This window comes from Triturus cristatus, chromosome 1_1 (genome assembly GCF_964204655.1).
Source record: "Triturus cristatus chromosome 1_1, aTriCri1.1, whole genome shotgun sequence".
Taxonomy (NCBI): Eukaryota; Metazoa; Chordata; class Amphibia; order Caudata; family Salamandridae; genus Triturus; species Triturus cristatus.
In genome coordinates, this window is record NC_140579.1 from 1,280,861,474 (window position 1) to 1,280,887,328 (window position 25,855).

Sequence of the window (25,855 nt, forward strand, 5' to 3'; positions counted from 1 at the left end):
CCGAGGTCCCAAATAGGACGCCATTGGAGAACCTTTTTCTTGACTAGAAAAAAAACAGGAATAAAATCCCTTTCCTCTCTGGGAGTTCGGTACTGGTTCTATTGCTCTCTTTCGGAGAAGCTCTAGAGTGTGTCCGAATTGTATTATGTTGGGGACACATTGGTCCATAGTTATTTGCTGCCAATTTTGAAGATAAGAAATTTTTCCACCCAGGGGGACATGTGAGGCAATAGGAATAGGTGTAGCCGGAGTCAGAAAGTCGTCATTGTCGACGTGTATTGTCCTTCCCTTGACGACCTCCTCGACCTCTAGGAGTAGATTTTGTGTAACCTCCTGTTTGTCGTTGTGTATACTGTTGATGGTAGGGCTGAGATGCGGTGGAGTAAGAAGTGTATCTGCCTTGTTGGTAACCTCCTCTATATTGGCCCCTACCTCTTGAGCCTCGAAAAGGAACCTTCCTGTATTGCAGCGTTCCCAGTGATTTTACCGTTTCGGTATCTTTTTTGATACTTTGCAAAGCCTCGATGTGTTTCCCGAACAAATCCTCTCCATTGAAGGGAAGGTCCAAGATTTTATTCTGGACTTCAGGCCTAAACGCTGTTGCTCTCAGCCATCCTTGTCGGCGTAAGACTGCCGCTCCTCCCAAAGATCTGAAGGCCGCTGTCGCAATGTCCATTGCGCAATCTATGACTTCAGCCGAAATCCTTTGTCCTTCTTGGAGGATCTTTCTGGCTTCCTGTCAATCAGCTTCTGGAATGCTGTCTATGTAAGGCGAGAGGTCACACCACATTTGTCTATCATACCTGCCCAGAATGGCCAGGGCATTCACCGGCTTAACAAGAAGGGCAGATATGGAAGAAAATCTCTTCCCCGCATTGTCCAAGCGCCTACCCTCTCTGTCGGGAGGTGTCGTAATTGGAGCTGATGGATTCATTGATTTTTGCTGAGCCGCCTGGGTTATAACCGAGTCCGGCTTGGGGTGGCCTAGTAGACAAGCTGGAGCATCAGAGGGCGCTTTATATTTATTGTCCAGTCTCGCAAGTACTGGAGTAACCGTTGCTGGTGTCTCCATGACCTTGAGACCTTCTTCCCATAAATGACTGACAATCTGGAGAGATCGAACTGCCTTGCGATATGGCTCCTTGAAATCGTACAAGTAACATAACGTCTTGTCAGATGACATGGTGAGCGCACATTTCTTTGTAGCTCTCTCCATTAGATTATGGAACCCCCCGATGTCCTCCGGAGGAGAATCGACAGGTTCCGGTGAAGGAGACGAAGGCGACGGAATGAGATAATCGTCCCACTCTTCACTAGGGTGTGTTATCTCCTCTTCCTGTTCATCATCAGAGGTCACTGGATCTTGTGGTAGTGGTGATATAGGCAAGGACTCCGGTAAAACCTCTTGCCGTCGCACTGGCTTGCATGGAATAGAGCGTGGCAGAGATGTAGTCACCGGTATTCTTTGAGAAGTATGAGGTATAGGATGCCTCTTTTTATAATCATCTAACATAAACTGCAGATCCGTTAACAGTGAAGACTGAACGCTCACCATTTCTTCCTGGTATTCCTTGCGATAGTGTTGCTGGGGACGATCCTGAAACCCCTCATATTCGTCTTCCCAGTCATTCTCTTGGCACTTTACATGCAATATGCGACGGGCTACTGGCGTAGCCAAAAGGTCCGTCATTATCTTCTCCTCCTGCGACTCTTCCTCCTCTAACAGGTGGGATGGTACTAGAGGTGTCACCTTGCTTGGAGAGGTAAGATCTGGGGAAATTCTCTTCCAGGCAAAATCCAGTTTTATGCTGCTGTCGATGCTGCGGTTACTGTCGTCGTCATTGCCGTCGACGCTCCTGTTCTTGCTGCAGTCGACGATCCCGTCGACGACGTAATCGTGGTGGTCGTCGATGCAGTCGGTCTCGTCGTCGACGGATATAGCTTGAATAATAAGTTTTACCTCAGTTTTCTTCGCCGACGACGCTATTTTCTTCGTCGACGCTCCCGTCAACGACGTAGATTTTTCCAATTTCTCCTCAGGAGGTGTGGAGGCTGGCTTCTTGAGAGAATGTTTGACTTTAGGGGGTGATTTTGAGGGCTCTGTGCTTGTCCTTTTAGTGTGTTTTACCCCTAAAGCATGACCCTTGCTCTCCTTTTCCATATGTGGAGGAGATTGAGGGGACTGCGCCCTGAAGACCCAATTGTGGTCTTTTTAAGAGCCTTCTCAGGTCTTTCCCCTGAGGTATGAGCCCGAGGAGATCTGCTTCTTTTCTGAGATCTCCTAGAAGTTGTAGACGCCTCATCACTGTCACTAGACACAACGTCTTTCCTGGTCTTAAGTTTTTGAAGCCATAGTAAAAGCCTTCCTTCACGATCCCTCAGCGTTTTATTAGAAAAGGTACGACATACCTTACAGTCCTTTGCCTGATGGTGTGGGTAAAGACAGTATATGCAATCCTTATGAGGGTCGTCTGTATATAGTCTTTTCTTTGAACAGGTGGCCCAGGTTCTAAATAAACCTTTCTTCTCCTTGTCAGCCACTCTCAGGAGATGGTGAAGAAAAAAGCAGTTGAAGAAACTTAAGTAGAAATAAACTGTAGAATTTGAGCAGAGCTCAAAGGAGACTCCCTAGCACAACGTGCGGTAGAAAGTCTGAGGGGCAAAAGGTTCTCTCAGGAGTGTTCTAGAGGGTGAGAGGCTCTGATTGGTTCAGAGACAAGTTTAGTCCTTTTTTACATAACGAAGGTTATGGGTTGCAAAAGGAAAATGGGCCTAGGCCTTTTTCCAGTTTGCTATACCACTAAGCAATGCTTTTTTATGTACCGGAGACTCCCGTCTCAACGACGGGGAATGATTCAGGCATGTGAATCTATGAAAGCTCCAATAATGGAGTAATAAGTAATTAACTTTTAGAACATTTGCAGTGTTTCAATGTTTCATACAAACCAACTCCAAGGCAAAGCAGTCAATGCCATCCTATGAAAAGAAAGGAAATTTGCAGGTAAGTACTTATTTGAGGGAGTTGGTATTCTGGGGTTAGAATTAGGGTTGCCCCAGGGTCGAGGATGCACTCTCTGAAACACCCTTAGCGGCAGTAGGGCGGCTGAGTGCAGAGGTCCAAAGTTTTCCAATTGAGGATAGGGGCCTACTCGTTGGTGGCTGCTCACGAGCGGGTCACAAGGATGTGGGAGCAAAGCTCTTGGTGTTAGGCTCAGGGTAAAGGGAGATCAGGTTGAGCACACAAAGGTCACCCACAGCGGCACAAGTGTGGCCGGGAGTAGGGTGCTGGTTTGGCGTCGGGTGACCTGTTACCAATTGGGATTCTCCGATTGCAAAAATAGACTGCAGGCTCGGGGACGAAGATCTTCTGGAGGTGACCACCAGTTGGAGAGGTAAGTTGGGATGCCTGGGGATGCTGGGACACCGTCGGTTGAGCCACCCAAGGCTGTGGGACGCTAGGTGCAGGGGTGTCTTTTGGCGTTGGGTTTTTCTTACCAGCTCCGGTGATCCTCCAGAACGCAGCAGCAGGCTTTGATTGGAGGTTCGAGACAGGTCAAAGATCACCATATCTCAGGTCGGGATCGCCGGCAAGACCAGCTGGTGGTGTGGGGTCACTTGAACTTGGACCGGAGGTGCAGACTTGCAGATTTGGCCGGAGCCAGAGTCTGTGGGTGAGCAAATCTGGTGCTCACAGGAGACAGACTTACTTTTGGAAGGCAGGGCAGGTCCTTCAGGTTCTTGAGGGCTGCTGGCTGCAGGACACACCGGGATTTCCCTAGAGCAGGTTTGAGGTGGGGACAGGCCGGTAGGCCTGGGACCAAGACAGTGGGTGTCTTCCTCTTCTTAGTTCAGCACTGCTTCTTCTCTTCTGGTCGGTTCTTGTCTGAAGAGGCAAGGTTCAGGGTTTTCCCTAAACACTAAATTTAGGGGCGTTACAGGTAGGTACAGGTCTGGACCAGTGGGTCCATTCCTGAGAGTGGGTACATGCCCTATTATGCCACCCTCCAGTGGGAGGGGGCATATGCCTCTCTGGTTGGCTGGGTCCCCCCATCTGCAAGATGGCGGGGACAGAGTTTTGCTTCACCTCGCCTCCCCCACCAGAGGGGTGGGGTTGGCAAAGGTGGGCACACCTCCCTTCCTCACTTGGTTTTCCTGACTATTCTTCAGGCCAAAGTGGGGGTCAGAAACGATGGGGGCCAGTAGATGGAAGCAGCAAATGGCTCGGATAGCCCACAAAGGCAGAAAACCTGTAATCCTTTCCCTTCGTGGACCCTGCCCATCCTGGGGGAGAGGCTTGGCACCTCGTCCCAGGATGTGCATTGATTTAGACCTCCGAGAGCAGCAGGCTCTCGACCCAGGGATCCCAGAAACAGGTCTGGTGGTGGCAGCCGGCAAGCAGCCACTCAGCCAGGACACAAGAGTTGGGTCATTTTTCGGAAGCATACGAGTGCATTTTTTCATTAAATCCCACCATCACTGGCAACAGTGTGGGTTTAATATTCTGAGAAGATTGATACCAAACTTTCCAGTTTTCAGTAAAGCCATTATGGTGCTGTGGAGTTCGTAAGGACAAACTCCCAGCACCAACTACGCTTAATGGCAACACTGCACTTATGTCTAAGAATTGGTTTATACATTATAGGGGCTCATGCACCTGTACCCTCACCACTGGTATAGTGCACACAGCCAGAGGGGTGGATGACCTATGCCAGGGCAGTGGGTTGTATGCATGGCACAGATGTGTGCCATTTCAACTCTTCACATTGTTTTGCACCAAAACACGCAGCCTGCAATGGGTGTGTCTCTGTGTGGGTGTGTGTAAGTGTGTGTACGCACGTGTGTGTGCGTGTACGCACGTGTGTGTGTACGTGTGCGCACGTGTGTGTGTGTGTGTGTGTGTGTGTGTGTGTGTGTGTGTGTATATACAGGTACAAGGCCTCTAAGGGTGGCACAATAAGTGCTGCAGCCCTTAAAGGCCTTCCCTGGCCACAGTGCCCTTGGTACCTGGGATACCATTTACAAGGGACTGACATGTGGCCACCGAGTGCCAACTGGGTTTCGCATTGATGCAGTCTTAGGGAAAGAACATAGGCCCTGAGTACCTGGTTGTCAGGAACCGAGGGCACACTCAAAGTACATTAACAGTTTGGCAAAAAGTGGGGGCAACCATGCAGAAAGAGTGCACTTTCTACACTCATCCCATAACCAGGGCTGATGAACTGATAGACAAGCTAGGTGAAGCCAAATTTCTCAGCACCTTTGACTTAACTGCAAGGTACTGGCAGACCGGCATGGCAACAGGAGCTACAGAAAAAACAGCATTCTCCACACATGATGGGCATTAGCTGTTAACTTTAAGCCCTTTAATTTAAAGAATGGCCCTGCCACCTTCCAAAGGTTGGTGAATGAAGTCTTTGCCGGGTTGGAGACATTTAGTAAATCATATCTTGATGATTTTGCTATCTTTAGTTCCTCCTGGCAGGATCAACTGGTCCACCTGGGTAAGGTTTTACAGGCCCTGCAATCTATCTGCAGGCCTATCAAGGCATTCAAATGCTAGACAAGGCAGGGTACTGTTGTATACTTGGACCACCTTGTAGGCAGAGGTCAAGTGCAACCTTGATAACTGAAGATCCAGACAATTCTGGACGAGGAAGCGCCAACAACCTAGACCAAGTCAGAGCACTCCTTGGTTTGACTGGGTATTGCAGGTGATTTGTGAAAGGGTATGGATCCATTGCGACACCGCTCACAGAAGTCACCTCCAAGAAGATGCCATGGAAATTGAACAGGACAGTTAGTTGTCAAAAGGCTTTTGGCACCCTGAAAGAGGCAATGTGCTCACCACCCACTCTCAAAGATCCGGAGTACTCCAAGCAGTTAATTATGCAAACTGATGCCTCTGAGCTAGGGATTGGAGCAGTCCTATCCCAGACCAATGATGGACAAGACCAACCGGTTGCTTTTATAAGCAGGAGACTACTCCCCAGGAAACAGCGGGGGCCTTTGCGGAGGTTTGGTCCCTGAAGAATCTGAGACCGTCCCTGTTTGGAACTCACTTCCTTTTCCAAACTGACCTCAGAACTCTCAGATGGCTAATGCAAATGAAAGATGAAAACCCCAAACTGTTGAGGTAGTCCATCTCCCTACAGGGAATGGACTTTACAGTGGAACATAGACCTGGGACTGCCCATGCCAAAGCAGATGGACTTTCCAGGTTCTTCCACTTGGATGAAGATTCTTTTGGGAAAGTTAGTTTTGTCCTCTTTCGTTTGGGGGTGGTGGGAGTACGGGTGTAGGAAAGTGCCCCTATTTGCATGGGTACCCCCTAACTCTTTGCCAGATACCGGATGCTAACTTGACTGAGTGTGTGCTGGGACCTTACTAATCAGGCCCTAGCACCTGTATTCTTTTCAAAAACTGTACCATTGCTTCCACAATTGTCACACCTCTGGGCCACATGTAAGAACCTTGTCAAATGTACTAGTGGTACCAAGGGCCTTGCGACCAGAGAGGGTCCCTTAGGGCTGCAGCATGTATTGTGCCACCCTAAGGAGCCAAACACACACACTGCCTTTGACTAAACTAAAAGTTGACATAGCACACCTATCTGGGTGCCATGCATACCCACCACTTCTTACGTTACCCCTCTGGCAGGCCTTACAGCCCTAAGGCAGGGTACACTATACTACAGATGAGGGCATAGCTGCATAAGCAGTAAGCTTCAACAGAGTTTTGAGTCCTTTCTTGGAAACCGTTAGTGCAGTGAAGCCGTTTTTAGTAGACGGGCTGGGAGTTTGTCAACACAAACTCCACAGCTCCATGATGGCTTTACTGAAGACTGAGAAGTTGGTATTGAACTCCTCAGCATAATAAACCCACACTGATGCCAGTGATGGATTTATTATAAAATGCACTCAAAGGGCATCTTAGAGATGCCACCTGAAAAACGACCAACTTCTAGTTTATTGGCTGACCGGTTCCTGCCAGCCAGCCACCACCACACGGGTGCAGACCTCATGGGGTGAGAGCCTTTGTGCTCTTGAAGGCCAGAAAAAGCCTGCTCTGGGTGGACGTGATCCTCACCTCCGCCTAGCAGGAATAGCAACACCTGGCGGTAAGCCTCAAAGGCTCTCACCTTGTGTTATGCCGATTTGGGCAGCTCCAATTAGTGGAGATGCGCCTGCCCCAGTCTTTGCCCCACATTTTGGCGAGGGAACAGGAGGGTAAAAATCAGAATAGGAGCGTCCACATTGGCCTAGCACACCCATAGGGTCGCCAGGAGCGGAGGTTAACCCCTCTCTTGAAAGTAGCCATTCTTACTAAACCTCAGTAACTCCCTTAAATGTAGTATTTGGGTGGTGCCAAAGCCTTATGTTTGGTCGAAGAGAGTTTGTGGGGGTAAAGAAGCTTTAGTACTCCGGGCACCCAGTCCCGGTGGAACGTCAGACGGCAACTCTATTTCCAGCTCGGAATCAGATTCTGGGATAGAGAAGGCGCCTTCCTCTTCCGCTGCTGTAGCTTCAACCTCTTCATGTTCGGATTCTTCTCCGAAGATATCTGGAGAAGGTTGGATACTTTGTCGCTGCATTTCTCATCGTTCAGCCTCACAATCTTCTTCCTTGTGCTCCGGTGAGAGGCACAAGTTGCAGACTTCATGTAGGTTGGTGGAGTGGCACAGAGGACAAAATTGAAACTGAGTCTGTTCCATCGGCAAAAGGCTAGACCGGCGCAGCGAGGCCCGAAGACCGCCCGCGATATTTTCGACTGAAGATTGAGTTTCCCGATCTATTTGCTACGCGAAGAATAGGGAAACGCGCACAATAATACCATCCAGGGTACAGTGGTTTGCACACCGAAGCGAACCCAAACAACGGTTTAGAACTGGGGAGCAGCAATACACGTCCAAACCCAATGGTGGAAAGAAAATCGAACTATGGAGTCAATGCCCATGCGCACTATCGCCGAAAGGAGGAGTCACATTACCTCGTGACTGGTAAAGACTTCTTTGAAGAAAATCAACTTGCAAAAATCCAGACCCAACACTAGATGGCAGGAGTATGTCAAGCATGTGTATCTACAGCACACATGCTTTGAACAACTTAGTTCCATCTGTCACTGCAGTTAATTCTAGGCTATCCTAGTTCTGGGTTTTTCTCAGTTAGGCAGGGTTGTCTACCTGTTCAGTTTGTCCTTTTCAGGAAAGGGGATACAAACATCTCTTCAAAGAGTTTAGCTTTTCAAAATCTTTTATAACAATGCTCTTAAAGAAATTATTTTTTACAATTGCATATATATTTAGTGTTTATGAATATCAATGAAGATCCCTTATCAAGTCAGGTTTTAAAACACTGTTGTAATGTTTTGGGTGTCAGCATGCAAAGAAGAGGGTCGAGGAGGTAACCCACAAACGGTGGTTCCCCAAAACTATTTTAATAGTTGTGTCCTTCATCGGGTATCACTTACACAGAAAAACAAATAAACTGAAGAATTATGATTAAAAACCCCCTTCCAATAATCCCCCATTTCCACGTCACTTCTATATAAGGAGGGGTTATAACCTGGAATGGCGTAAAACTGTAAAATTTACCATCTGCACCTATTAGTCGGAGCATTAAAGCAATTTTAAAAGCAGAAGGCAGTATATTCTAGTTAAGCATTCTTGAGTAGGCCAAGTCTTTCAAACAATGTTTTACTGCAGTTTGGTGGAGAGGGCTCTCCCTGTAGATAATGTTTCCCATTGAGTTACATGAGAAGAATGGCTATCGAGACTATTGTATAAAAGTGTTTCAATTATGGTACAGCAGATCTAGAACAGGAAACTGGGATTCCACTGATTCCTACCTTCACTTCTCTCCACTGAGTGCTCCCGCTGTCGCTTCTTGCTGAAGTTCCAGTCGTGAGCTGAAGAAGGGATGACTGACCGCTCCGGCCTTAGTGCTGGTGTTCGTTCAACTTTGGACACAGTCACTAAATCATGCAAGTGCTGTCTTGGTGACTTGTCTGGTCGAATCTTGTGATGAGACAGTTCTGAAAATGGATAAGCCGGTGGAGGAGGGATATGAGATAAGTGTAGCAGAAGGCAAGAGAAGTCAAACAGATAAAGTTTGGAAAATATTACATCTTAACATGCTGTACGAATGTCTTCAGAACAAGAAAATATGATCTGGAGGTCAACATGTTACAAGGAAACAAACGTTTACAATTGCTGATGCACAATGCCCTGTATGACATGCCATCCAATAGAGTTCTGCCTTCATTTTAGGTTGTAAAAATGTATTGGGCGCACATCTACCAAAAGCTGTCTTGGCAATGACTTCTCCTGAGCAAGAAAGAGAACCCTAGTTAATAAACATCCAAGTTTTGAGCTCTTTCCTGAAGTAGATCAAAGTGGTCAGGCCACTGATACGGCAAGGTAGACTATTCCACAGCTTAATAGTATCAGTAGTAAAGCTTCTGCAATCTCAGTTTGCCTTTCAGGTACCAACATTTTGTTTGCCCCTGCAGAACGCAGCGGTCCACTGGGGGTTTGTCATTTGAAGGACTGTAAGGAACAGAGGGCTGGTGTCATGAAGAGCCTTATAGGCGGTACAGAGGGCTTTTAATTTGACGCAGCTTATTACAGGAAGCCAATGTAGTCTCAGAATTTCCTTAACCCGTTCCCTGCTCATGACGGAACCACTCCGTCATGAGCCACGGGCGCCGTGTGCTCATGACGGAGTGTTTCAGTCATGCTGCGGCCGTTGGCGGCCGCTCCGCCCACGCGTCACTGATTCCCCGCCTGTGCGGGCGATCAATGCAAGTGGGCGGAGTCATGACGGAACCACGCCGTCATGAGCACAGCTCGCCCGTGACTCAGGACGGCGTGGTTCCGGCATGAGCATGGCAGCGCCGCGCTCACCCCGCACCCCCCCCCAGCGCCACGGCGGAATTCGTGCCGCGGCGAAGGGGTTAAGAGACAGATTGGAATTTAGGAATGCCTAGGAGGAGCCTAGCCGCCGCATTCTGTACAGTCTGAAGCTTGAGATATTTTCCTGTATGTTCACACAGGCCACTGCAATAGTCCACTTTAGAAAGAACTAAGGTGGTAATCAGAGTCTTTTTGGTGTGTACAGGAGTAAAGGACAAGATTTTATTTAATTATCCCAAGTAAGGAATATGCTACTTACCAGTATGCATCTGTTCTTGGCATGTAGAGCTGCAGAGTCACACACTGAGGATAAGATCGCCATCTGGTGTTGGGCTCGGATGATTGCAGGTTGTTGTTGTCTTCGGAAGAAGCCTTTGGTCACGAGGTTGGTGACTCCTCCCCTGGACAACAGTGCGCATGGGCATCCACTCCATCGGCAGATTGTTTTTCGCCATGATGGGAAAAGATGGAGTATATAGAAAAGAAAGAAAGGATGTCCATGTGTAATGTCTAAGTAAGACGGATGCTGGAACAGATACAGGTCCCGGGGAGGCGGGCGGGCGTGTGTGACTCTGCAGCTCTACATGCCAAGAACAGATGCATACTGGTAAGTAGCATATTCCGTTCGAGGCATATGAGCTGCAGATCACACACTGAGGATAGATTATACAGCAGTGCTCCCCTTAGCGGTGGTCGCCTGTATCCGTTGCAGCAGCTTGAAATAAAGTTTTTAGGACAGCCTGGCCCACGGAGGCCTGTTGTTTGGCCTGCACGTCAACACAATAGTGTTTAGTGAAGGTATGCGTGGTAGACCATGTGGCTGCCTTGCAAATGTCTTCTAAGGGAATATTGCCTAAGAAGGCCATAGAAGCCCCTATTTTACGCGTGGAGTGCGCCCTAGGGGGAACTGTAAGTGTACGTTTAGCATTGAGGTAGCATATTTGGATGCATTTAACTATCCACCGGGCTATTCCTGATTTGGAGATCGGGTTGCCTTTGTGTGGTGGCGCGAAAGCAACAAAGAGTTGTTTTGTCTTTCGAAAAGGTTTTGTCCTGTCGATGTAATAAAGCAAGGCTCTTTTAACATCTAAGGTATGTAGGGCCCTTTCAGCTACCGAGTCTGGATTTGGGAAGAAGACCGGTAGTTCTACTGATTGGTTAAGGTGGAAAGGGGAAATCACTTTTGGAAGAAATTTAGGGTTTGTCCTAAGAACCACTTTGTTACGGTGTAGTTGTAAGAAAGGTTCCTCGAGTGTAAGGGCTTGTATTTCACTTACTCTGCGGAGGGAAGTGATTGCGATAAGGAAGGCTACCTTCCATGTTAGGAATTGCAATTCACATTTGTGCATAGGTTCAAATGGGGGACCCATGAGTCTTGTTAGAACCACATTGAGATTCCACACTGGTGCAGGTGGCAATCTTGGGGGAAGAATTCTTTTGAGACCTTCCATAAACGCTTTGATGGCTGGTACCTTAAAAAGGGACAGGTGTTGCCTATTTTGCAAGTAGGCTGCCAAGGCTGCTAGGTGTAAACGTATAGAGGAATACGCTAGATTGCATCTTTGCAAGTGTAGTAGATAGCAAATGATGTTTTGGATGGAAGCATCCAATGGATGTATGTCATTATTAGCGCAGTAGATGGCAAATCGTTTCCATTTAGCGGCATAACACGCTCTAGTAGTAGGTCGTCTGGCTTCCTTTATGATATTCATACAGTCTGGAGGGAGATTGAGGTAACCGAACTCTAGGACCTCAGGAGCCAGATCGCTAGGTTCAGTGTTTGAGGATCTGGGTGTCTGATTTCTCCATGGTTCTGGGTTAATAGATCCGGGGAGAGGCGTAGCTTTTGATGTGGAACTAAAGATAGTTCCAGAAGTGTGGTGAACCACGGTTGACGTGCCCAAGTGGGAGCCACTAGTATTAGTGTTAGTGACTGTTGTTTCAGTTTGCGTACCACAAATGGAACTAGTGGGAGAGGCGGAAAGGCGTACGCAAATCTGCCTGACCAGTTCATCCATAGGGCATTGCCCTTCGACTGTGGGTGTGGAAACCTGGCGGCGAAGGTTGGGCATTTTGTGTTTTCGGGAGTGGCGAACAGGTCTATGTCTGGTTGTCCCCACTTTTGGAAGAAGGGGAGTAGAACCTTGGGGTGTAGTTCCCATTCGTGGATCTGTTGTGTGTGGCGACTTAGGAGGTCGGCCACTTGATTGTGGATCCCTGGGAGATGTTCTGCTAACAGGTAGATGTTCTGGGGAATTGCCCATCTCCAGATTTGCTGTGCCAGTTGGGACAGTTGGAGAGAGTGTGTCCCTCCCTGTTTCTGTATATAATACATTGTCGTCATGTTGTCTGTGCGTATGAGGACAGTTTTGTTCTTTAGGTGAATTTGAAAGGATTTTAGTGCTAGGAACACTGCTAAGAGTTCCAGGTGGTTGATGTGGAGCAGTTTTTGTTGGCTGGTCCATCTGCCCTGAGTGGTATGGTGAAGGAGGTGGGCTCCCCACCCCGTGAGAGATGCGTCTGTAGTTAGCACAACTTGTGGAAGAGGCTCTAAGAACGGTCTCCCTTTGGACAGGTTGATGGTGTTCCACCATTTCAGTGATCGAAGTGAGCGACTGTCCACCAACACCAGATCGGTAAGTTGTCCGTGAGCTTGGTTCCACTGTTGTGCTAAGCATTCCTGTAAGGGACGCATTTGAAGTCGTGCGTGTGGGACTATGGAGATGCATGACGCCATCATGCCTAGGAGCTGCATGAACACTCTTGCTGGAAGAGATGGATGATTTTGAAATTGAGAGATGAGATTTTGTATACTGGCTATCCTGGCTGTGCTGGGATAGGCAATGGCTTTGGATGTATCTATGGTTGCTCCTAGATACTGATGTAAGTGGGAAGGTTGTAGGTGGGATTTGGGGTAGTTGATAGTGAATCCCAAATCGTGGAGAGTTTGAATCGTGCGATGAGTGTGGAGAACGCATTTTTGGTATGTATTGGCTTTTATGAGCCAATCGTCCAGATAGGGGAAGACATGGATCTGTTGTCTTCTGAGATGCGCTGCCACGACTGCTAGGCACTTGGTGAACACTCTGGGTGCTGTTGTTACTCCGAATGGGAGAACTGTAAATTGATAGTGTTGCCCATCTACCACAAATCGTAGATATTTTCTGTGAGCGGGATGCATAGGGATGTGAAAGTATGCGTCCTTGAGGTCCAATGTGGCGAGGAAGTCTCCCTGTTGTAAAAGTGGGAGGACTTGTTGGAGAGTGGTCATGTGAAAATGATCCGAATGTATATACTGGTTTAGTAGTCTGAGATCCAGTATGGGCCTTAGTGTTTTGTCCTTTTTGGGAATGAGGAAGTATAGAGAATATACCCCTTTTCCCTGATGTTGAAGGGGGACTGGTTCTATCGCATGTTTTTGTAACAGGGATTGAACTTCTTGTTTGAGGAGAGAGAGATGATGCGAGGACATTGGACGTTGTTTGGGCGGTATGTTTGGGGGGGATTGTATGAGTTCGAGGCAGTAGCCAGACTGGATAATTTGTCTTACCCACCTGTCTGTGGTGATGGAAGTCCAGACAGGCAGGAATTGTTGGAGTCGCCCCCCGACCGGAGTGGAATGGTCTGGGGGGAGTGGTGGCAAGTCACTGTTTGGTGGCTGGTGAGGTGCGGGTGTTGTTGTTGTTGCCCCGCCCTCGACCTTTGTTATTGTTTCCCCTATAACCTCCCCGGAAATAACCTCTGTTAGGGGATGTTTGTCCAGAATTTTTAAAGGTGGACGTGGTCTCAGTTGATGTGTTTTTGGAGCCTCCTCTATAAAAGGAGCGACGAAAGGAACCCCGGTTTTGATGAGACTGCAGTGCTCCCATAGACTTGGCAGTTTCATTATCCTTTTTCATTTTTTCTAATGCAGTATCCACTGCAGGGCCAAATAGCTGCTCTTGGTTGAAAGGTTGAGCTAGAATTGCGGTTTGAACCTCCGGTTTAAAACCGGAAATACGGAGCCAGGCATGTCGTCTGAGTAAGACGCTAGTATTGACCGCTCTAGAAGCAGTGTCTGCTGCATCTAAGGCGCATTTAATGGAGGCATTAGATATTAATTTGCCTTCTTGGATGAGGTCAGAGGCCTGGGACTTAAAAGGTTCAGGCAGATGTTGCATAAGGTCCTCAAGTTGGTCATAATGCGCTCTATCATACCTGGCTAACAGGGCCTGGGTATTCGCAATACGCCAATGGTTAGCCGCCTGCGCGGCGACCCGTTTGCCCGAGGCTTCTAAAAGCTTAGACTCTTTGTCTGGGGGAGGCGTTTCTCCAGTTGTCTGTGAGTTAGCGCGCTTCCTGGCATTTGATACGACTAGGGAGTCTAAAGGGAGCTGGGCCTTAATGTATGCAGGGTCTTGCGGGGCTGGTCGGTACTTTTTTTCGATGCGTGGGTTGAGAACCCTAGCTCGAACAGGGTCCTTAAAGACTTCAGTAGCATGCTTTATAACCCCTTTGATCATGGGCAGTATGTGAACAGTCTTTTGTGACTGCTCAAAGGTATCAAGGAGAAAGTCCTCTTCAAGGGCGTGTCTATGCATTGTAACGCCGTGGAATGTTGCTGCCCTATTTATAAGTTGGCCGAACCCTAGGTGGTCATCAGGAGGGGAGGGCTTGGAGGGGTAGGTAGTGGGGTCAGGCATGTCAGGTATAGGATAAGACCAGTCATCCATGGGTGCTGGGTCTGGGAACGTAAAAGGGTCGTTTGGATCAACAGGATCATTAAATAAATCAGGGTCCGCCCCTCCCCCTAAGTCATCATTATCATCCTGTGGAGGAGGTGAATGATAGGGAGATGGTAAAGGTAAAGGTAAAGGAGAATCAGGAGGAGGAGGGGGGGACGGGTTAGGAGGTAAAACAGGAGAGGAAGGACGAAGTGGTGAAGTAGCACAGTCCTTTTTCCGTATGGGAGCTGGGGGAGGTGTAGTGTCCAGCTTCCGCTTTTTATATGGGATGGCAGTCACATGTCCCGTGTTAGGATTGATGTAGATCCGCTTCTGAGTAGGATCTGGTCGAAAAAGTTCATCTGGCTCCGAAGGTGGTGTCTGTGACGTCCGCTTCGGGTCTTTATGAGCTTTTTTCGGCGGGGACGCAGTTTTTGGCGTCGACGATTTTTTCGGGTCCGATGGATTTTTCGGAGCCGACTGAGTTTTCGGTGCCGACTGAGTTTTCGGTGCCGACTGAGTTTTCGGTGCCGACTGAGTTTTCGGTGCCGACTGAGTTTTCGGTGCCGACTGAGTTTTCGGTGCCGACTGAGTTTTCGGTGCCGACTGAGTTTTCGGTGCCGACTGAGTTTTCGGTGCCGACTGAGTTTTCGGTGCCGACTGAGTTTTCGGTGCCGACTGAGTTTTCGGTGCCGACTGAGTTTTCGGTGCCGACTGAGTTTTCGGTGCCGACTGAGTTTTCGGTGCCGACTGAGTTTTCGGTGCCGACTGAGTTTTCGGTGCCGACTGAGTTTTCGGTGCCGACTGAGTTTTCGGTGCCGACTGAGTTTTCGGTGCCGACTGAGTTTTCGGTGCCGACTGAGGTTTCGGTGCCGACTGAGGTTTCGGTGCCGACTGAGTTTTCGGTGCCGACTGAGGTTTCGGTGCCGACTGAGGTTTCGGTGCCGACTGAGGTTTCGGTGCCGATGGACTTTCAGGCATCGATGTTGAAGAACGTCTCGGTGCCGGTGGAGACTTCGGTGCCGAGGAACGTTTCTGTGCCGAAGGAGATTTCGGTCTTGGAGCCTGTTTGGGTGCCGACAGTGGGTGTTTGGGTGCCGAGGGTGTTAAAGGCACAATCAGGTGAGGTTTGCTCGAGCCCGAGCCACCCACAGGCTTAGATGTCTTCGGATCCGGGCCCGAGGGCGGGGCTTCTGAAGAGGATTTCCGGTCGCGACTGGGCCCAGCTGGCGGAGTCTTGACCAATGCTTTTTTGGATGGGGCAGGGGCAGGGGGGGTGGTACTCACACGCTGCCCTGGAGTGATGAGGTCATCGGAATCGTCGTCCTCAGACACGATCTCGAGATCTTCGGTGTCGTCTTCGGGAACATCTTGAGCAAAGATGTCCTCCGGTTCTGGAGCTGGTTTGGCCATAATATGGCGTCGAGCTCTTCGGTCCCGGAGGGTCTTCTTCGAACGGAAAGCGGAACAAGCTGGACAGGTGGACTCGTTGTGTTCCGGCGACAGGCAGAGGTTGCAAACCTCGTGGTGGTCACTGTGGGGGAACTTCGCTCCACACTGGGGGCATTTTTTGAAGGGTGTCCTGTCCATCAGCCGCTTCCGGAACCGGTCCGAGTTGATGTCGACGTCGATGGAATGAAGATTAAAGAGTTAAATCGATTGCTGGAAGTTTTCTGCTGGAGCGGAAAAAAGTTCATCCGAACCCAATGGCGGAAAAAAACAATCTGCCGATGGAGTGGATGCCCATGCGCACTGTTGTCCAGGGGAGGAGTCACCAACCTCGTGACCAAAGGCTTCTTCCGAAGACAACAACAACCTGCAATCATCCGAGCCCAACACCAGATGGCGATCTTATCCTCAGTGTGTGATCTGCAGCTCATATGCCTCGAACATAAAAGCTAGAAGAGACCATTGCATTGATCTGCTGCTTTGAGCTTTCCATTAATTAGCACTCTTAATTTTTAGCCTTGGTTCCCGCAATTGAGGGTGGCAGAAGGGCGGCAATTCATCAGGCAACAAAGAAGGGGACCAGGCTGTGGAGAGGTTTTCAAACAGTACTACCTCAGTATTATCTGAATTGAGTTTCAGGCAATGTCTACTCATCCATAGACTGACAGCCCGCATGCAGTCATGGAAAGGAGCAGAGACTTCTGTGCCATTTTTGGAGGCTGACAAGACTATGAGTGTTGTAAGCATAGGAATTCAGAGACAAGTCAAAAGGTCTGACCAAAGTGACCAATTCTGTGACCTAAATATTGAATAATGTAGGGCTGATGGATGGTCCCTGAGGGACCCCTACCTCACGGCAGTTAACTGCTGACGCCGCAACTGCTTCGCCCAGTGCGAATTTGTAAAGCCTTCCCACTTAGTTCTTATTTTAAGCCCTTGCACAGTGAAGGAAAGTCAACATAGTACTCATAGTGCAAAATATGTAATTTTAGGGCTTTCCTGAATGAAGCATGATTAAAGTTCCAAAGCAAACATCCCTTTCCAGCAGGGAACTGACTGTGACAGAGAACACTGAATTGACAAACTATGTTGCAAAGCAGTCTACGAATTTTTTTTCCTTATATATAGAACTATAAAACTCTTGCGACAATAGCCCCAATTACTATTTGAATAGCTGTACAAAAAAGATATACCTAGATAACCAAGGAAAGGAGTGGCCTTGATATACTGAGTCATCTACCTCAGGGCATTTTCCTATTTAAATATTGAACTGATGGCAGCACTTAATTGAATGTAACAGTTGTCTACAGGCTCCTAACCCAGTTCCCTCTCCTTAAGCTTTGCTCGAGGACGTCGCTATATTGACTCAAGCACTTATAACGGTAAGGCTTTCAATAAAAGGTTACTTCAATCTAGGTCTAGAGGTATAGTCAGTTAACAGTTCAGGACTTAGTTGCCCAATTAGATAACCTAGGGCTGTCTGGCCCATGTGAGAGGTACAACGACGAGTGCCTGATGTTGACTGCATATTCCCCATCACCAGTGGGAGAAGTGGAAAAGTCTAAGCAAATATCCCTGACCAGTTCATCTATATGGCATTGCTGTGGATGTGGGAACCTAGAGGCGAACTTTAGGCATTTTGCATTCAATGGGGTGGCAAAACGTCTATCTGTTGAGTTCACTAGTGTTTGAAGTAGCGGTTTAGTACTTGGGACTGAGTTTCCATTTGTGGACCTCTTGGTTTGACCTGATAATTAGGTCACTGTCCACACCCGCTATCAAGTGGGTGCAGTGACAAAGGGCCTAACTCCGGATTGTACGAGTTTGAAGAGAAAGGCAAAGAGTGGGTGCCGCCTTTCTTCTAAAGGTAGTACATCGCTGTCATGTTGTCTGTTCGGACTAGCACTACCTTGCCTTGTATCCAAGTGAGGAAGGCTTTGAGGGTTAGTTAGATTGCTAGGAGTTCTTGATAGCAGATTTGGCAGCTCTGCTGCTGTTGTGTCCATAACACTTGTACTGCTGTGAGATTGAGATGCGACCTACATCCTGATTTTGATGCGTTCATGGTGATGGTGACCTGTGATAAAGGGCTTTCAAAAGGTCAGCCCTACACCCGGATGTTGCTTTTCCGCCACTGCAAAGAGTGAGGAACACTGGCCTTTGCAAACATTGGATCCTCTATTGGACACTCCTGTTGGGACCATTGTGCAGCAAGTCAGTGATAAAGCAGATGTGTATGCAGCCTAGCATGGGGAACTATGACGATACATGAACCCATTATGCAGAGTAGTCAGATAACTATTCTGACTGGTAAATGATGATTTGGTTGAAAAAGAGGGACAAGCTTGTTGGAAAGCCATTACACTTTGCTGGCTGGGGTAGGCTTGAATTGAGCGTTGACAACAAAAAGTATTGAATCTGCAGAGCGAAAAGATATGACTTGGCGATTTTTATGGTAAAACCTAAATAAAGTGTGTAGTTGAGAAATAACTGTTTGCGAATGGGTGAGGCATTGTTTTCTTGAGCTCTTTAACAGCCAATCATCTTAGCATGGGGGAAATGTGAATGCCCCCATCGTCCTAAATGTGCTATCACAACCACTAAGCATTTGGTAAAGACCCATGGAGTGGTCGTTGTGCCGATTGTTAAGACTCGACTTGGCTGGCACAGTTACCATAAAGTGCAGGTAGTGTCAGTGGGTTGGGTAGCTGGACATGTGGAAATCTGTATCCTTCAGGTCTAATGCAGTTATGAAGTCTCCTTGCTGCAGCAGAGGTATGATGCCCTGAAGGGTCTTCATGTGAAAGTCTTCCACCACTATATATATATACGAGTTTAGAGGTTGGAGATTGATAATTGGTCTGAGGAGCCATCCTTTTCCGGGATAAGAAAGTGCAAGCAATAAACCCCCCTTTCCTTGGTGTTGAGGGGACAGGTTCAGTAGCGTCCTTCTCTAGGAGGGTATGCACTTCTTTCTATAGAAGGTTTATGTGATCCTTGCGGTGGTGCGAGGTGGTATGTTGGGGTAGGACAAACTCTAGCAAGTAACTGTTAAACTATGGCTAAAACCCATTTGTCTTTATTGTTCTCTAGCCAATTTGGCAGGAAATATTTGATTCTCACCCCAACAGATATTAAGTGGTTGGGTGGGAGTTGTAGGGAGGCAATGTTTTGTAGTGATAGAGGCTTGCTTACTGGAACCTCCTTTGGCTTTTCCTTTGCTGTTAACTCTTCCCCCACCCCTCCCTCTTGTGTAACCTCCAGAGGAGAAAGACTGATAGGGTTGCTATTGCTGCCATTAGTAAGAACTCAAATCTGGGGAGGTGCTCTTAGAACCTGCACAGTAATACTGCCTGTAGGAAGCTGACTCTGTATATACTATACCAAAGTAAGGTATAGTGTGCACAGAGTCCAGTGGAACCCCAAAGGTAGAAAGAGGTAAAGGTAGATAATCCCTTACTGTAGGAAGCTGGCTCTGCATAGATAATGTTACTTACCCAGTAAGCATCTGTTCTTGGCATGTATAGCTGTAGATTCACCTGCTTTGCATACTTCTGCCATCTGTTGGGTCCGAATGTTTGCAACTTGTTTTTCTTTGAAGAAGTCTTTCCAGTCACCAGGTAAGGTGACTCCTCCTTTCGGTCATAGTGTGCATAGGCACCGACTCGATTGTTATCCCACAGAGGGTGAGAATGGGGTTAGTAGGAGTAGAATAGAGATGTCCATGCGTATGTATGTAAAGTGAGAACTGCAACAACTACAGGTAGCTGGAGAGGTGGGTGGGCGCATGTGAATATACAGCTCTATGTGCTAAGAACAGATGCTTACTGGGTATGTAACATTATCCGTTCGAGACATGGGACCTGTAGCTCACATGCTTTCCATAGACTATACAGCAGTATACTCCCAAAGCGGTGGCTAACCTGTAGCTGTTGTAGTGGTTTGAAACAATGTTTTAAGTACTGATTGGCCTACATTACCTTGTTGCCTTGTTAACACATCTACACAATAGTGTTTGGTGAATGTGTGCGGTGTACACCAAGTTGCTGCTTTACAGACATCAGCTAGGGGACTATTGCGTAAGAGAGTCATAGTAGTCCCTTTCTTGCAAGTGAAATGTGCTCTAGGGGGTAGTAGCAAAGTTCTTTTCGCATTTACATAACATGTCTGGATACATTTTACGATCCCTCTTGCAATGCCCGATTTAGATATGGGATTGTCTTTGTGTGGTGGCGAAAAAGCATCAAAAAGCTGCTTTGTTTTGCAGAATTCTTTTGTTATTTCTCCCTAATATAGTAGAGTTCTTCTAACATCAAGTATATGTAAAGCTCGTTCTGCTACAGAATCAGATTGAGAAAAGAACACCGGTAACTCAACTGATTGATATGAAAAGCAGAAACTACTTTAGGAAGAAATTTCAGATTGGTTCGAAGAACCGCTCTGTCTTTCTGCAGCTGAAAGAAGGGCTCTTGTATAGTTAATGCCTGGAGTTCACCAACTCTCCTTAGTGAAGTGATTGCAAAGAGAAAACCAACCTTCCATGAGAGGAATTGTAATTGACACCTGTGCATTGGTTCAAAACATTATCCTTGTAAGGACTATGTTTAAGTTCCATAATAGTGCAGGTGGGACTCTTGGTGGTAACACTTTTTAATCCTTCCATAAAGACTTTAATGACTGGTACTCAGAATAGAGATAAATGTTGTCTGTTTTGTAAGTATACAGCCACTGCTGCTAGATAAAAGCTAATGGATGTGTAGGCAAGCCCAGATTGCTGTAACTGTAACAGATAACGGATGATGTTCTGCACAGAAGCATCAAGAGCACTGATATTGTTATTGTTACAATAGATAAATCGTTTCCATTTTGATGAACAACATGCCCTAGTAGCAGGCTTTCCAGCCTCTTTTAGGATATTCATATAGTCTGGTCGCAATTGTAAATAACCAAACTATGACTTCAGGAGTCAGATCGCTAGGTTGAGTTCTTTAGGATTTGGATGCTTGATTTCTCCATCGCTCTGAGTGAGGAGACTGGAGGTGAGAGGCAGTTTTTGGTATGGAATTACTGACAGCTCCAGCAGGGTGGTGAACCAGGGTTGACGTGCCCATGTGGGAGCTATGAGAATCAGTGTGAGGTATGTTTGCCTGAGCTTCTGAACTACCAGCGAAATGAGTAGGAGAGGTGGAAAAACGTAAGCAAATATCCTTGACCAGTTCATCCATAGGGCATTGCCTTTGGAGAGCGGGTGTGGGAACCTGGAGGCAAAGCTTGGGCATTTTGTGCTGTGGCGAACAGGTCTATGTGAGGAAATCTGCATTCCTGGAAGGAGGTGAACTTGTGGATGGAGATCCCACTGGTGGATTTGATGCCTTTGCCTGCTGAGGTCTGCAATCTTATTGCTTACTCCTGCAAGATGCTCTGCCAGGAGATAAATCTTGTGGTGTATAGCCCATTTCCAAATGGCTTGTGCTAGACGTGACAGTTGGAGAGTGGGTCCCCCCTTGATTTTGTATATAGTACATAGCTGTAGGAAACTGATTCTATATATACTACACCAAATGAGGTATAGTGTGTATAGAGTCCAGGTGACCCCAGAGGTAGGCAGAGGTTAAAGTTGGATAGAACCTTACTCTCTATTCGTCTAGTGGTCGAGCAGTAATGCAGTATCAGAGGACAGTGTTAAGCATTTGATGTACACACTCAGTCAGAAAATGAATTCACACACTCGATAACCGAACTCTAGGCCAATTGTTTTTGTATAAAAAATATACTTTTGTTTAATTTAGAACGAAGCAAGCCTGGCACAGGTAACCATAAAATACTTTACAGGAATAAGTTGCTGATTGAAGAAACAGTTTGAAAATGCAATGGAAATTGTACTTTGTTTGATTTACAGGGAATGCTGTAGGTTGCAACACATAGCAAATACAGTACAATAGAATGAATAGGCTTTTTCAGTAAATTGCAGGCTGTTACTTTTCAACCTCAGTGCTGGATACCTAAATTCAGCACTGAGACATTAACTGGAAACAGGTAAGTAAATACGTTTTCATTATTCGCAGGATTTTGAAAGAATATCTTTAGATTTCAAAACTCCACACTTAGTCGTTTTTGGGAAGAAAAACTGCATTGAAATGAATAGGTTTTTTCAGTAAAATGCAGGTAAGTTACTTTGTATGTTACTTTTATTACTTTTATTACTCAGTGCTGGATGCCTGGATTCAGCACTGGGACATATTCTGTAAACAGGTGAGTAAATAGGTTTTGGTTATTTGTGCGATTTTTTAAAGGAACATTTTTAGATTTCAAAACTCCACACAAAAACTTGTTAGCAGAAAATTGTCAATTTTATCCTATGGAGGAAGGACTATGCTACTTACCAGTATGCATCTGTTCTTGGCATGTAGAGCTGCAGATCTACACATTTGTGCATAGATCGCCATCTGATGTTGGGCCCGGATGTTTGCAGTTTGTTTTTCCTCTTGGAAAGTCTTTGGAAGTCACGAGTTCGGTGACTCCTCTCTTGGATCATATTGCGCATGGGCTTCGGCTCCATCCTCAGATTGTTTTTCGCCAGCAGGGAAAGATGGAGCGTAGTAATAACAGTGAAGATGCCCATGTGTGTGTTATCTAAATAAGATAAGATGGAACAGATACAGGTAGCCGGGGAGGCGGGTGGGCGTGTGTAGATCTGCAGCTCTACATGCCAAGAACGGATGCATACTGGTAAGTAGCATATTCTGTTTGAGGCATATGAGCTGCAGATTACACACTTGTGCATAGATTATATAGCAGTACCCACCGTTAGCGGCGACCACCCGTATCTGTTGCAGTGGTTTGAAATAATGTTTTGAGTACAGCCTGGCCCACACTAGCTTGTTGCTTAGTTTGCACATCTACACAATAGTGTTTGGTGAAAGTGTGCGGTGTTGACCATGTAGCTGCTTTGCAGATATCATCTAATGGTATGTTCCCTAGAAAAGCCATTGAAGCCCCTATTTTACGTGTAGAGTGGGCTTTAGGGGGAACGGATAGCGTTCGTTTTGCTTTATGGTAGCAAATTTGAATACATTTGACAATCCACCTAGCTATCCCCGACTTGGAGATGGGGTTGCCCTTGTGTGGTGAAGAGAAAGAAACTGTTGTTTGGTCTTACGGAAAGGTTGTATTCTCTCGATGTAGTAGAGTAAGGCTCGTTTGACATCTAGTGTGTGAAGAGCTCTTTCTGCAACAGTTTGTGGTTGAGAGAAGAATACTGGTAGTTCTACAGATTGGTTTAGGTGAAAAGGAGAAATGACTTTGGGGATGAATTTTGGGTTGGTACGGAGAGGTGCATTTGTAGAAAAGGTTCTTGAATAGTAAATGCTTGTATCTCACTGACCCTTCTGAGGGAAGTGATGGCTACAAGAAAAGCGGTTTTCCATGTTAGGAATTGAAGTTCACATTTGTGTAGGGGTTCAAAAGGAGGTAAGCTGCTATGGCTGCGAGGTGTAGGCGAATGGACGTATAGGCTAGATTGCACCTTTGTAGGTGGAGTAAGTAGCCTATGACGTGTTGAATGGACACATCTAGTGGATTGATGGTGTTATGACAATAGATAACAAAACGATTCCACTTGGCAGCGTAGCACGCTCTAGTGGTAGGGCGTCTAGCTTCTTTGATGACGTTCATACAGTCAGGAGGAAGATTTAGGTACCCGAATTCTAGGATTTCAGGAGCCAGATCGCAAGGTTGAGCTGAGCTGGGTCCGGGTGTCTGATCTCTCCATGGTTCTGGGTTAAGAGGTGTGGAGAGAGGCGTAATTTTTGATGCGGTACTACCGATAGTTCCAGCAGTGTGGTATACCATAGTTGTCTGGCCCAAGTCGGCACTACTAATATTAGTATGAGGGAGTGCTGTTGTAGTTGGCGCACTACTAGTGGAATGAGTGGAAGAGGCGGAAAAGCGTACGCAAATCTGCCTGACCAGTTCATCCATATCGCATTGCCTTTGGACAATTGGTGTGGGTATCTGGCGGCGAAGCTTGGGCATTTTTTGTTATCATGGGTGGCGAAGAGGTCCATCTGTGGATGCCCCCACATTTGAAAGTATGGGTGAAGAACTTGCGGGTGAAGTTCCCACTCGTGGAGTTGTTGTGTTTGTCTGCTGAGTAGATCTGCTATAGTGTTTTGTACTCCTGGGACATGTTGAGCTAGGAGAAAGATTTTCCGGGGTATGGCCCATCTCCATATGCTCTGTGCTAATTGAGAGCGCTGTGGAGAGTGTGTGCCGCCTTGTTTTTGAATATAATACATGGCTGTCATGTTGTCTGTGCGGATTAGGACTGCTTTGCCCAAAATGTGTGTGTGAAAAGATTTTAGGGCTAGGAAGATCGCTAGTAACTCCAGATGGTTGATATGGAGTAGCTTCTGTTGGGGTGTACATTTGCCTTGCATGGTGAGATGTAATAGATGAGCTCCCCAGCCGGATAGCGGTGCGTCTGTTAGTACTATCTGTGGAACCGGGTCCAGGAACGGTCGACCTTTGGAAAGGTTTGTGGTGGTCCACCACTGCAGAGAGCGATGGGTACGACCGTCTACCAACACCAGATCTGTTAATTGACCCTGGGCCTGGTTCCATTGGTGCGCTAAGCACTCTTGGAGAGGACGCATCTGGAGTCTTGCGTGAGGTACTATGAAGATGCAAGAGGCCATCATCCCTATTAGTTGCATGAACACCCGAGCTGGAAGGGAGTGTTGTGCTATGAATTTTGTGCGTAGAGCCTGAATGCTTGCAATTCTGGCAGGATTGGGGTAGGCGAGCGCTTTTGAGGTGTCTATAGTGGCACCTAGATATTGTTTTATGTGGGATGGTTGGAGATGGGACTTTGTGATTTATCGTGAAGCCCAGCTGATGAAGTAGCTTGATGGTGGTGTGTGTGTGTGTTGTGCACACTGATTGTATGAAGTGGCTTGTATCAACCAGTCATCTAGGTATGGGAAGACATGAATGTGTTGTCTTCGCAGATGTGCTGCCACCACTGCTAGGCACTTGGTGAATACTCGTGGTGCGGTTGTGACTCCGAACGTGTGTGTGTGTGTGTGTGTGTGTGTCTGTCTGTCTGTCTGTCTGTCTGTCCTTCCTTCCTTGTGGGGACTTGGGTATGATGACACACTCACGCTGTGGGGACTTGATTGCACTGTGGGGACCTGAACCCAGGTCCCCACAAGGCAATGTCTTCTAAATGACAAAAAAACGACTTCAGAAACATCTGTCAATTTTTACAACTTTTTTAAAAAGTGCCTTGTGGGGACCTGTGTTTCATAAAGTGTGTTTATATTTTTGCTCAGCTCTGTCCCTGTAGGCAGGAGGTGGTACTGCAGCCATAAACACACTTTGCATTTAAACACACTTTGCTCACTAGGAATACATGCTAGCAGCAGAAAGCACAGACATTTCAAAGGAAAAGCTGCAGAACCCAGTGTTAAAACATATTTTAATGCAAATTAACCTTTTTTTCTATTTATTGCAGTAAAACTTTATTTACATGAAGCTGTTGAATTTAGACTGTTACTTTCTGATAATTAGTGGTTTTATAAACATTGCTAAAAGCAATGGGGGTCAGTTTCAAATCCCAGACTATTGTAGTTTCATCCTTATCTGAAATTAAAGAATGATGTTGCACTACACCACGTTACCAATATAAACTGACTTGATTCTTTTTTGCAAATAACCTAGAGGTATCAATGCCTACTGTTACATTTTAATGCTTTTATCAGGAATTCAGAGTCTGTGTTGCTTTGCCTTTGAT

General features: G+C 46.9%; 1 protein-coding gene across 12 annotated transcripts in view; it reads right to left on the bottom strand.

Moving 5' to 3' along the window:
• Nucleotides 1-25,855, bottom strand: part of LOC146871964 (KAT8 regulatory NSL complex subunit 1-like) — a 1,874,485-nt gene that overhangs the window by 736,816 nt on the left and 1,111,814 nt on the right. For all 12 annotated transcript variants that reach the window (XM_085652540.1, XM_085652525.1, XM_085652531.1 and 9 more), the window contains exon 9: nucleotides 8,845-9,030. In XM_085652540.1, the coding sequence (XP_085508666.1) occupies nucleotides 8,845-9,030 (186 nt within the window). The remainder of the gene's footprint in view (nucleotides 1-8,844; nucleotides 9,031-25,855) is intronic.